The 12977-nt window shown below is 50.4% G+C and overlaps 1 protein-coding gene across 1 annotated transcript; it reads left to right on the top strand.

Moving 5' to 3' along the window:
* The first annotated feature begins 2972 nt into the window (after positions 1–2972).
* Positions 2973–12756, top strand: FAM210B (family with sequence similarity 210 member B). Its single transcript, XM_059133202.1, has 3 exons — positions 2973–3217; positions 9853–10028; positions 10437–12756. The coding sequence occupies exons 1-3, from the start codon at positions 3032–3034 to the stop codon at positions 10651–10653; spliced, it is 579 nt and encodes a 192-aa protein (XP_058989185.1). The 5' UTR covers positions 2973–3031; the 3' UTR covers positions 10654–12756.
* The last annotated feature ends 221 nt before the right edge of the window (positions 12757–12977 follow it).

Genomic DNA, 12977 nt, shown 5'->3' with positions numbered 1-12977 from the left:
AATTGTCTTTCTCTGGTTGACTTATTTCGCTTAGCATAATACCCTCTAGTTCCATCCACATCATTGCAAATGATAAGATTTCGGGGTTTTTATGGCTGCATAGTATTCCTGTGTGTGTGTGTGTGTATACATCTTCTTTATCCATTCACCTGTTGATGGACTTCTAGGTTCTTTCCATAGTTTGGCTATTGTGGACGTTGCTGCTATAAACATTCGGGGGCACATGCCCCCTTCAGATCATTACCTCTGTATCTTTAGGGTAAACACCCAGTAGTGTGATTGCTGGATCATAGGGTAGCTCTATTTTCAACTTTTTGAGGAACCTCCGTGCTGTTTTCCAGAGTGGTTGCACCAGCTTGCATTCCCACCAACAGCGTAGGAGGGCCCCTTCTCCGCATCCTCTCCAGCATCTGCAGCACGACCCCATTCTTTTCAATACCAGGGACAATGCATATTTAGCAACACCTGGATCCTGTGGTCCAGCCTGACCAGAGGGCAGGTGGAGCACTCAGATTTTGACAGCTGCTCCCAAGCTACGACAGGGAAAGAGGTGCACTCCTCAATACAAAGAGGGAGCTGAGTAGACAAAAAAAGGAAGAACTACCAGCCATGTTTTCATCTCTTCAGTCCTTACTCCATTCCAGGCCCAGTTCTACAAGCCCTGAAGTGTGTCATCCCATTTAACCTTCACAGTGTCCTTTGAGATGGGTGCTCTTACTCCCACTTCCTACAAGGAAAGAAGCAGAGACTTCTTTGGAGTCACTTAGCAAAGGTTCGTGGCAGAGCCAGGTTCTCAGCCAGGCCTGGACTGCACCAAAGCCATGAGGCTAACCACCAAATCCTAAAAAACAAGACCTTCCCTGCACTGTGTCACTCGCTGCCAGCACAGCAGCAGGCACACAGAGTCATCATAATAATAAGTGCTGATTGGAAATGAACAGAGAGGGACACAAGAAATGATGGATGGGCTGGGGTGGTTGGTTTTGCCTTGGGAAAAAGGAGAGAAACAGATGGGAGGACTCCAGACAGGCCAAAAACATTTGGAACAGTCATTGCGTCATCTAAAAGAGAAAGAGAACGGGAATAAAAATGCTCTGGTCCACAGGAAGACTTGGGTATGATCGGAGAATATGCCTTGGGAGAAAACTCAGCAGTTGCTCCCAAACGCTGCCCACTCTGCATGTTAACACAGTTCCTCTGCCTGGGCTCAGGAATCTATCCCCCACATTACTATAGAAACAAGCCACATGAGTAATCACAGGCCCCAGACTCCAGAGTAGATTAATAACATGTTCCCTTAGAAACCAGGAAAAAGGGGTTCCTCTGATGGAAGGGAGGAAACTTTTTCCTTCAGCACCTCACCCCCTTCCTCCTCAACAGTGGACACACACACTCAAGTGATCCGCTTCCCACTTGTAAACATGCCCTCCCGTGTTACTCACTCTCCACCATACGTGCACACACAGCCCCGCTGTGGCACCATCTGTGAGTTACCACCTTACGTCCCAGCAGCCATTCCCTCTAGGTCTCTGCCAACAGAACCTCAACTGTGTTAGGAAGACAATGTGAGTACTGCTTTGCCAACTCAGCTTCCTTTTGCCAGATTCCCTTGCAACTAAGAGTGATCGTGTGACAGACAGAGTTCTAGCCAATGAGACAGAAGGGGCTTCTCATGGTAAGAGGTGGGGTGGGGGGTTCTAGAAAGGGTTTTTATTTGCTGTCCTACTGAATTTGGGCAAATTGGCCCATCCCTTTCCAGAACCTTCCTGGGAGAAAAGCCAAAGTTTCCTGGGAAGTCTGGGAAGTTGGGCTTCTGGATATGAATTCATTTCTGCGGATTGGATGCGCTTGCACAATATTTTGAAGGCAGAAACGGAGCAGAGGCATCTTCCTGTGGTTTGAGCTCTTTGCTGCTGCTAAACAAGTTTGCAGAGATTGGGGGTTTTCTGCAACAGAATTCAGGTGCGGGTCGCCAGGCCATGGATGTGGACAAGCAGTTGTGGCAGAGACAGCAGCCTGACTGCCTTTATAGGGTCCAGTGACGTGTTTTGTGGGAGCTGGAAAGCAGTTCTGAACCCTGGATCAGAGCTGTGGCAGTGAGTTCTAGAGCACATTCATTCCACTGGCCAACTCCTGATGCCCACCTTCCGGTTGTGGCTGGCCAGTGTTGCTGTGTCCAGGCAGTCTTTCCTGGGGAAGAGCCTAGTGCCCACTCCTCTAGCTTTTCCAGTTATTTTCCAAGCACTAATTCCCTGTGTTAAATTATTTTCTGCCTAAAATAGCAAAGATCTAGAAACATTTAGAATCCTCTAGTTCCAACCAAAAAATGCTAAAGATGTTGGGCATGAAAAGTGTATGAAGATGCCTCAGGGAAGTCACCATTTCTTTGAAACTCAGTTCTTCTCTAGAATGGAGACCAAAGATTATTATTATCATTATCATCAGTTAATAGTTATTGAGTACTGTGGCCCATTGCATCTCTCAAAGATGGTCACAGCCGTATTTCCCATCCCAGAAGCCTTCCGCAGGTGACCTCGCCACTTGCCATCACGTCGGAGGAATCTAACCCCTCGCTCTTGAATCTCGGCTGTCCTCTGACTCTCTTGTAACCAAAAGAATGAAGCCGAGTCGACACCGCCAAAACTCCAAGGATATGGAAAAGGCACGAATCTCCCGCCCGGCGAACTCTGCCTGGCGCTCGGGGTCCGGTCCCGCCCACTCTGCTCAAGGCTGGAGCTCCGGTGGGGCGGGGCGGGGAGGGGCCTGGGAGGAATCTCGGGGCTCGGCCCCGCCCACCCCGCGTGTGCCTGGGGCCCCGGAGGGGCGGGGTCTGGAGGGCTCGCTCCGTTCCGGCCCCGCCCACCCCGCGTGCCGTTCCGGAGGGGCGGGGCCGGTGGGCAGGGCCAGAGAGGGATCGCGCGGCTCCGGCCCCGCCCACGCCGCTCCGGGCTCCGGCTCCGGCGGGCCCCGCCCACCGGCGCTCGTTTCCCCTCCGGTTCGCTGCGGCCGCGGCAGCGCTTCGCCGCGCGCCATGGCGGGGCTGCTGGCGCTCCTGGGCCCCGCCGGCAGGGTGGGCGCCCGGGTTCGGCCTCGCGCTTCCTGGCTCCTGGGAGCCGCAGCCCCCTGCGCGCCGCGCCCCCTGTTGCTGCCGCTGCTCCGGCCCGGGCCCGATGCCCCGCTGCTGCGCGCGGTCGGCGGGGACAGCCGCGGCCGCCAGGTAAGCCTCCCCACCCCCATCCCAGCCCCCGGGCGCCCGGATCCCGCTCCATCTCCGCCAAAATAGAGCTTTAGTCGTCCAGCTCTCCGAGACCTAGACACCCCCACCCACTCCAGGGCTCCCGAGGCCCCAATCCCTACAAGCCAAGAAAACGATCTCCCAGTTGACAGCTGGAGAAACTGAGGCTCAGGGAGGTCTGGTTATCTGCCCAAGGTCACACAGTCTCTGGCAGAGCCCCAGGTTCCCAAAGCGTGGGCCGGCACCGTGGCAGTAGCCGAGAGAATTATACCTGGGGCCTGGACTTGCTCTCAGCGTGCTCACATGGCTGTTAGAGTTGTTTCCCCTTCGATCCTCCTCCACACGGAGCCGAGGAGACCGGCTCCGGGGGTGCTGCTGTCTTGAACACCCCCATCACTTGCTGCTACTCCCTCGTTATCTAAGCAAAAGAGCAGGCCTCCCTGCAGGGCTTCAGGCGAGACTCTGGCAAGAAACACAGTGTTCTGTCCTGTTTCATCGTGGTTACCTTCTTTATATGATACGTGAAACTGGTTTCCCTTCAGAAGGTAATCCGGACTTTCTTTAAAAAAAAAAAAAAAAGATGTTTTTAAGTTTGTTTGCTTTTTTTTCTCTTGAAGTTTGTCTCCTTAAAGAAAAACAGTAAGTAGCGCAGTCTGGAGACACAGGACTGACGAGTTGGAACACGCAGAACCTGGCCTCCTGCAGTCCCTTTCTTTGCTTAAGAATGGGATCCCTGCGCCTGCACTCACTAGCCTGTGACCTCACCCCGCTGCAGGCTCTGAGCCTGTTTGCTGACCTTTCAGAGGGCTACAGATGTGGGCTTCCCAACTAGAGTTGGGGGACGATTCCATGAGCTGAAGCAGGCCTGAGCCCAGTGCCGGTGGAGCTTCCTGAATGAATGTTGCAGGGGGATTTGACTCACACCCTTAACATGCCTCCTGCCATCTGCTCCCCCTTCCAACGGCAGCAGATCTTGTCTCTAAACCCTGAGCCCTCCACACACATCTGGCTGCCTCCTGGCCATTCTTTATGGCTCAGCCCCTCTGTCTCTTCCTCCAGAAAGCCTTTCCTGACCACCAGAGAGGCCCTGGGAGCCTCCACTGGCCTCCCTCAGCCCCCTGGGTGTGGATTCTCTCTGCAGTCTTCATCTGGAATGGTCTCCTAACTTGATTGTCTGTCCCACGAGCCACATCAGTTTTGCCCCCAGCACAGGCCCTGGCACTGGCAGGGGTGTGTGTGTGTGTGCGCGTGTGTGTGCGCGCGCGTGAACATGCGTATGTGCGGGCATGATATGTGCATATAGTAGTAACGAGTGTGGTCTCAGGCTCCCCATATTCCTGACTATTCAATCGTTCTGTGGCCTTGATCAGATTCCCCCACTTCTCTGTTTCTCAGTGTCCTCGTCTGTAAAATGGGATGTTAATAATTCACATTTCTTAGAGCATGAGTGTGAAACCTGCCATCGGGGACATTCTAAATTAATGTTAGCTATTGATGTTACTGTGGCAATAAATGTATAAATCACAGGGCCCCACGAGCTGCGCTTGTTTCTCCTGCTATCTGGTAGATGGGAAGGATCCAAGTGGGGTCAGAACCTAACAGGATGTTAGGGCAAAAGATGCTCATTACTCAAAGTGTCATCTTCTTGAGAAAATACATCGCCCTTGGGGCCTGGGAGCAGGTGCAGGGATCTCCCCTGTCAGCTGCTCCCGGCTACCCACAGGCACCTTGTTTTTGGCCATTGGAAGGAGGGAGTGCAGCTAGGGTCTCCAAACATGCCAGGATTTTAATCAAGTACCTGAGAGACCTTCCCACGTCTGCCTTCAGTGGGGTCCCCACTCTAATCGGGAGGAAGGAGGTAAAGCCACTGGAGAATCCTGCCCCTTTCACTTAACCTGATTCGTGTCATGTCACCTCGCAGAGCAGCCCAGCCCGCCTACACTTACAGTACGGGAGGGAAATCTTGGGCAAACGATTGGCTCTCGTCGAGCCCCCGTGTCTTTTGTCAGTTCTTGCTCATGTGCTGCCTTTTCAGGGATCCCCTCCTTGATGACCTTAAACTGGCCGCATCCCTCCCGACAGTCCAGCCAGTCTGCCTCCCCTCCGTTGTGTTTCTCCATTGCACTTGTCCTATCTAGCAGCCCTGATACTTTCCTTTTCTGTTTATTGTCGCTACCCTCCCCCACTAGCCTTAAGCCCCTTGAGGGTAGAGTTCTTTTTCATTCACTGTTCTCTCCCCCCAATTAGAGCAGCACCCCTCATAGAGCAATTATCCCTGACTAAGTGAGAAGCACAGCATAGTTGTTAAGAGCAAAAGCCTTGGACCCGGTAGGCTTCCATCCCACCCCTGACAGGTAATTCCTGTGTGACCCTCTGGAAGTTACTCAACCTCTCTGGGCTTCCAGGCTCCTCTTCTGCTCAGGGAGGATGATATAGTGCCTATCTCACAAGGTTGTTGTGAGGATTATCTGAATTAATATTTTCAAAGTACTCAGAAGAGTGCTTGGTACAAAATAAATACAATGTAGTGTTGTGTTTAGTATTATTATAATTATTATTATTATTATTACTGAAAGAATGAAAACAGGTGGTACTCCAACCAATGTGAGCAACTCGTGAGCAACATCTTTGCTTTATTCTTCGAACGTTCTGTTCTTCAAACGTTCCTGCCCCTTCTGATAGAGCCTTTTATACCTTAATAATAATTTGGCTTGGGGTTGGGGGGTGGCAATCACACAGGCACACACAAGGATTTGTAAAGGCACTTTGGCTGAGTCCAGACACCAGGGGCATGTGTCATGTTACAGGCACCCAGGGCAGTGCCTGACGACATAGCACAGGGACTTAGGGGGAGTATTTCACAAAGACGTGAATGTCTGAAAAGTTTCCATTCCTCGCAAGCCACCCCCTCAGAAATTCCCTTATTTTAGTTTCTTCAGCCTCCTCCAGGCTTAGGAAGAAAACGGACTGGTTCACAGTGCTTGAAGATACTTCCTTTTACCACAATAAAAGGAAGAAAATTGTCCCAAGATTTTTTTTTCAAGATTTTATTTATTTGACAGATGGAGATCACAAGTAGGCAGAGAGGCAGGTAGGGAGAGAGGGGGAAGCAGGCTCCCTGCTGAGCAGAGAGCCCCATGGGGGGCTCCATCCCAGGACTCTGGGATCATGACCTGAGCCGAAGGCAGAGGCTTTAACCCACTGAGCCACGCAGGCGCCCCGTCCCAAGATTCTAACTCTAGGTTCACAAAGAACCCGCTACCAGGAAGTGGTCCATTGTGTCTGAATATTTCACCCCTCCCATTGTTTTGCAGCAGATGCGGGTCATTCTCTGGCTGGAAGTCTGGCTGCCTCTTTATTTTTCTTTTGTGGCCAAAAGGCCTTTTGCCAAAATAGAAGTTGTAAAGAAAAGAGCCCTCAACAGAGACAGCTCCACTGGGCTCTGGTGAATGGACAGATGGGGCATAATTAAGTTTGGTCGGGCCAAGTGTCAAGGGTGGGAAGTGAAAGGGGCTTTCTCCCTCCTCAGCCTCAGAACGCCGTGTGGCACTTGGACTGGGGACTGGAGATTATTGTCCTATCAGGGCCCGACGTCTGGCAGCTCTCCCATCGGCACGGCTTGCTCAGCAGCCAAAGGCGGGTGGGGCTGTGTTTATCAGAAAGAACCTGAGCTCTGAGCTGCCATTCTGGCGGGTGGGAGGAAGAGGCAGGCGAAAGCTTTGAAGAAAAGGGGAAGTCACACGTGCTGGCCAACCTTCAGGAGACTGACTGGTTTTCCTTCTCCCCGCCAAAGCCTTGAAGTCCTGGACAAGTGTTTCAGAACTTTCAGAGTGTCCAGCTCTTACAGGACATGAAGCCCTGTGGCCGGCCAGCTCGCCACTCTCCCCCACCCCCAAACCTCATTCTCCCTCCTGTCAAAGTGGGAGCCACAGACGTGCCCACATCATGGGGCTTACCGTGAGGCTTTTTATGAAATGACACCTTTAAAGCGCTAAGCCCAGCACCTGGCTCAGTAGAGGGGGACCTAACCTGAGGACACAGGTAGTTTCCCCGGAAACTTTCGAAGGAAGTTATGCGCTACTGCCTAGTAGAATGCACTCTCTAAGGGGCAGCTGCCTGGCTCCGTCGGTGGAGTCCGCGACTCGTGATCTCGAGGTTGTGAGTTCGAGCCCCATATTGGGTCAAGGCCCCCCTGGAGAACATGCTGAGCGGGGGAAAGCCTGGCAAGGTGAGGCAGGATTGGTAAGCAGGGGTTTACCTGGCAACCCTGGACACCTGATAACAAATCCCAGTGCCCAGTGCTCTCCCCAGAACACGAAAGCAGACGCTGGGCACCTGGACACAGATACAAGTGGACCAGCAGCACCTGAACCCACTGGGAGCTCATGAGCAAAGCTCCCCCACCCCGGCCCACCCCACAGGCAGGGCAGGGGCTCCTGAAGCAGGACAGGGCTGGGAGGTCCCCTGCAGCCCTGGGGAGCCTTGTGAGGTCTGGAGGGGCTGCTCTGAGCCCTTATGTTGTTTCATTTTCATTTGGGGAGTCCTGAGCCTCCCTCCCAGGGACTCTGGGCGTCGTACTCCTCCCTCTTGCCTTTGAAATGCTGCTCGGGTGCAGCCTGCTCTAAAAATACAAAGAAAAAGCCATCGTGCTGTGCGGCAGAACTGGAGCTCATTGACCCAGATACTTCCTCCCAGGAAGAGCTCGGAGACAGGTCATTGGGATTCTAGAGATCTTTTCAGAAAAAAAGGCACTCTCCATATTGAGGAGACTTTTTTTTTTTTTTTAAAGATCTTATTTATTTATCAGAGAGAGAGGGGGGCAGAGAGAGCGAGCACAAGCAGACAGAATGACAGGCAGAGGCAGAGGGAGAAGCAGGCTCCCTGCTGAGCAAGGAGCCTGATGTGGGACTCGATCCCAGGATGCTGGGATCATGACCTGAGCCAAAGGCAGCTGCTTAACCAACTGAGCCACCCAGGCATCCCGAGGAGACTTTTTTAAAAGAAATCCAGCATTCTTGGGTTTTCTGTTTCTCCCAAACATTCCAGGCCATGTAGGTGCTTGTTAAGAGAAGCCAAGTCCAGTGGCTTGTTTCTGTGCCAATTCAGGCCAGTGCATTTATGGCCCAGGACTTGGCCCTCCCTGTATCTGCTCAGATCTCCAGGGAAAACCTTGATTCTGGTAGTAAATATACTGTAGCTTCTGCTCCATTTTTTTTTCTTTTCTTTTTTTTTTTGCACCCACTATCCTTGTTTTGTGGCGTCTAGGATGGGTGGCATGTGCTCAGGCTGTGGACCCCGGTGACCTGGGTTCTATTTTGGTGACTTTGGGCCAATTCTTTGGCCTTTGATGCCTGTGTTCCTCTTCTGGAAAGTGGGAAAAAAAAAAAAAAAAAAAAAAAAAAAACAGTATCTACCTAGAGGGTGGTCATGAGGATGGAAGCTGACAGCAGATGGAGAGAAGCATCTGAGCCATGCCCGGCTGGGAGAGTACTCAGTAAAGCACCATCAGTGTCCCCAAATATGTGTGCCCCAAGGTTTTAGTTCCTGTTGATGCTCTAACAGCTTACCAGGAATCCAGTGGCTTCAAACAGCACACATTTATTGTCTTACAGGCCTGGAGGCCCGAAGTCCAGAACAGGTCTCAAGGGGCTAAAGGCATGGGCAGGGCTTGTTCCTTCTGGAATTTCTAAGAAAGAATCTATTTCACGACTTTTCCAGCATCTAGAGGCCACATGCACTCATGGGCCTGTGGCCCCTTCCTCAGATCTCTGACCCTGCTACTGTAGTCAATTGTCCCTGACCCCTGCCTCCCTCTTTTCACTGATTAAGGACCCTGGTGATGACATTGGTCCTACTCAGAAAATCCATGATGCCCTGCCCATCTCAAGATACTTAACTTAGGGGCGCCTGGGTGGCTCAGTGGGTTGAAGCCTCTGCCTTCGGCTCGGGTCATGATCTCAGGGTCCTAAGATCGAGCCCCGCATCGGGCTCTCTGCTCAGCAGGGAGCCTGCTTCCCCCCTCTCTCTGCCTGCCTCTCTGCCTACTTGTGATCTCTGTCAAATAAATAAATAAAATCTTTAAAAAAAAAAAGATACTTAACTTAGTCACATCTCCAAAATGCCTTTGCCATGTAAGGTAACATAGTCACAGGCTCTGGGGATTAGGACCCGGAGATCTTGGGGGCCATCATTCTGCCGATCATACCCAGTACCTAGCCTTTCAGCGTGCTCAGTGACGAAGTGGGCACCAGCTGACCGAGGAGGTAGGGAGTAACTGGTCCATCGCTGGGCAGGAGGGAGGGTGGAACACTGCGCGATATGAAAGCTCCTGACCCTGACGGGGCACCTGGGTGGCTCAGTGGGTTAAAGCCACTGCCTTCGGCTCAGGTCATGATCTCAGGGTCCTGGGATCGAGTCCTGCATGGGGCTCTCTGCTTAGCAGGGAGCCTGCTTCCCTTCCTCTCTCTCTGACTGCCTCTCTGCCTACTTGTGATCTCTCTCTGTCAAATAAATAAATAAAATCTTTAAAAAAAAAGAAAAAGAAAAAAGAAAGCTCCTGACGGCCGCCAACTGCCTTGCTGCTGCCCCAGAACTTCTCCCCTTCTGTTGGTGCGCAGGACCCCAGCAAGAGCACTGGGACACCAGCCCCTCCTGTCAGCAGCTCAGAGGAGGAAAAGCAAAGCAAGTCACAGCAGCTGAGAAAGATTTTCCAAGAGTATGGTGCCGTTGGCGTGTCGCTGCACATCGGAATCTCTCTGATCTCCTTGGGGATATTTTACATGGTGGTTTCAAGGTAAGAGCTCTGGCAGGAACATCCCTTTGTTCTTTAGGTCATGTAGGATTCTTTGCAAATGAGAACATTTTTCCTGTGAATGTGTATTCGTGTAGCTGCTTCCAGCATGTTTTTTAAATACTTTAAATCTGGGCACCTGGGTGGCTCAGTGGGTTAAGCTTCTGCCTTCGACTTAGGTCATGATCTCGGGATCCTGGGATCAAGCCCCGCGGGCCCTCTGCTCTGCGGGGAGCCTGCTTCCCCTTCTCTCTCTGCCTGCCTCTCTGCCTACTCATGATCTCTCTCTCTCTGTGTCAAATAAATAAAGTCTGAAAAAAAAATAAATACTTTAAATCTTAGAGCCACACCGATTGCCTAATTTAACCCCTTGTGATAATCCTTTTTGTTGTCGATGGTCTCCTTCCGCAGTGGTGTGGACATGTCTGCAATCCTGCTCAAACTCGGATTTAAAGAGTCACTAGTGCAGTCGAAGATGGCAGCAGGCACAAGCACCTTCGTCGTGGCCTACGCCATCCACAAGCTGTTTGCCCCCGTGCGAATCAGCATCACCTTAGTGTCCGTGCCCTTCATCGTCAGATATTTTCGCAAAGTGGGATTTTTTAAACCTCCAGCTGCAAAGCCTTGATGAACGCTTCAAACCTGTTTCTTTTAAATAGAAATTTTGGGTTAGTTTTAGGATAGAGCTTTTCGGGGGTGGGGGGGGTTGGTTAGGAGTAGGGTGGGGACAGGAAGCTAATTGCTATGTTCTCATGAATAAGTTTTCCCTTTGGCAACAAAATTCAGGTTTTTTAATAATTCTAATTATTTTGCTTTACAAATGTTGTTAATGCTGTTCCTCATAGGATTTGTACGCGTAATCTAAAATGTCAGTGAAACGTCACAAATTGAGTTGTCATCACAAATTGAGTTGTCATCTCAAACAAAACTGTTTGCCTACAAATGGTCCTTCTGGAAGATCACTGTTGAGGTTCTAGTCTGCGAAAACCCTCAGGGGTTAATCTTCGCTCAAATTCTTAAAGGGCAACGATTCATTAAGCCGGTTTTTAAAATTCCCCTTCCTCCAATATCTGTTGCCAGGCTGCCTGCAGTTTCATACACAGTAGGCTGCAGAACAGCTCCCGGTGTTCCCGTTAATGAAGCCGAATTTAAGACTTAACAATATGTAATCAGGATCTAAATTAGCATCAATGCTTCGACGTTCATTACCCTTCTTTTAGGGAGGAAGAATAACCAAGTATCTCTGGTGTTTCATTGATGCTAAAACACCTTCCAGTCTGGACATTCTCAAATTTCACTGAAGTAGGTCAGGGTCATTTGTCTCTGTTGGGGTGAAAAATGGAAATTCTGTTCATTAGTAATGGCATCACGTGGCTCCTGACGGCCTAATCCACAGGTGAGCTTGGACACTGCACTCATGGAAAGCTAAGACAATCTTTGCTTAACGTCAGACATTCCAGAACTATCATCACCATGTTTACATTGTGTTGCTACTTACATTTTTTTGAGTTGAAATTGTTATGTAGAAAAAGATTTTATATCACTCTCTAAAAAGGAAACTGAGCGGCACTTGCTGTAAATGGGAGGCAGCTGGGAAATACTACAACATAATACAAGCCAGGGAGGGAGGGGGCGGGCAGGTGTAATCACCTTCTGTTGAGCCAGTTTTACCTGATAAAGGAGGTTTGATCTGAGCTTCCCATTCCCCCCACACCCCCCACACACCCCCCCCCCCGCCTTGCTGTGAGGGACATTATTAGTTAAAAACAGAAATAAGCACACAGATTCAAATGGACATTTTTGTCCCTGGAATGCTTAGAAGCAGGCGGACTGGAGGGAATGCCTTTCTGTGGGATTCCTATAGTGCTCCCTTCAGGGCTGTATCCACCCACAGCACCGTCCACACTGGGACCCCCAATTCAACCAGTTCTGCCCTGCCACCCTGGTTGAGGGAGATCCACTTTGTAGGAGGAGGGTTAATTACAGAAAGGACAATCAGAAGACTAAAGGAACTATAAATTGACCATTGTGGTTTTACCACCCGGCTGCTGACCGTTCCCTGATTAAGCCTTAGTAACCTATGTCCGTTACTTGAGTCAACTTTTACAAGAAGCTTTATGGAACAAATTCTCCACTTGCAAGATCGTTAAAAGTGGATTCTGGGCCCCCCCTCACCGCCACCCTTTTAAAGCAATTAGCCCATTGCCAAAAGGCTTTATCGATTTCAAGATGGAACTGCCTTTCTGGGATCTAATTCCAAGGACAGTTGGCTTCATGCTCCTAACCACCTTCCCGACAGACTCCCTACCACTCAGACCCCTAGTTTGCCTATGCAAAAAAAAAAGCTGACAGTGAGTCCTACAGGTTCAAGGGCTGAAATCTTAAACTTTAACTCCATGTTTGGAGGAATGGAAGTGGACTGACAAGAAAGCAATAAAACCAGTCACCAAACCAAACAGCCATGGCCTTTTCTTCAAAGCCCCACCTCCGCTCCACTCCTGCGGCCAGTGGCCCCAGCAGAACAAAGAACTTGGAGAAGATCAGGGAATATGTGACTTCACCAGCAAGATGTACAGAATGCTTGTATTTACACTGTTTTTATGGAACTAGGGAATAAAACACGATCTATTTTAAAAATGTAAGCCATCATTCACCCCTGATTTTGTATTTGACCAAATGAGCCACTTAAATTCCCTGAAACAAATAAACATCTTTGTAGTGTAGTGAAGAACTTTGGATTCCTCGTCTGGTTAAGCCATAACTGTTGCTGACTAGGAAGCGGCTCTGTGACTGGTTTGTTAATGGTGCGCTACTACAATGAGCTACTTTCTTTGCTCGTGTGGGATTCTGGGGAAATGACAGAAGTTTAGCTGGTGTCACTGGTAAAGTTGGTCATGTCATATTAACTATCACTTGGGTGGATGGCGCATGAAAGACTACTTTGGGAATGTA

This window comes from Mustela lutreola, chromosome 9 (genome assembly GCF_030435805.1).
Source record: "Mustela lutreola isolate mMusLut2 chromosome 9, mMusLut2.pri, whole genome shotgun sequence".
NCBI classification, from domain to species: Eukaryota; Metazoa; Chordata; class Mammalia; order Carnivora; family Mustelidae; genus Mustela; species Mustela lutreola.
This window is presented reverse-complemented; position numbering and strand designations above follow the sequence as displayed.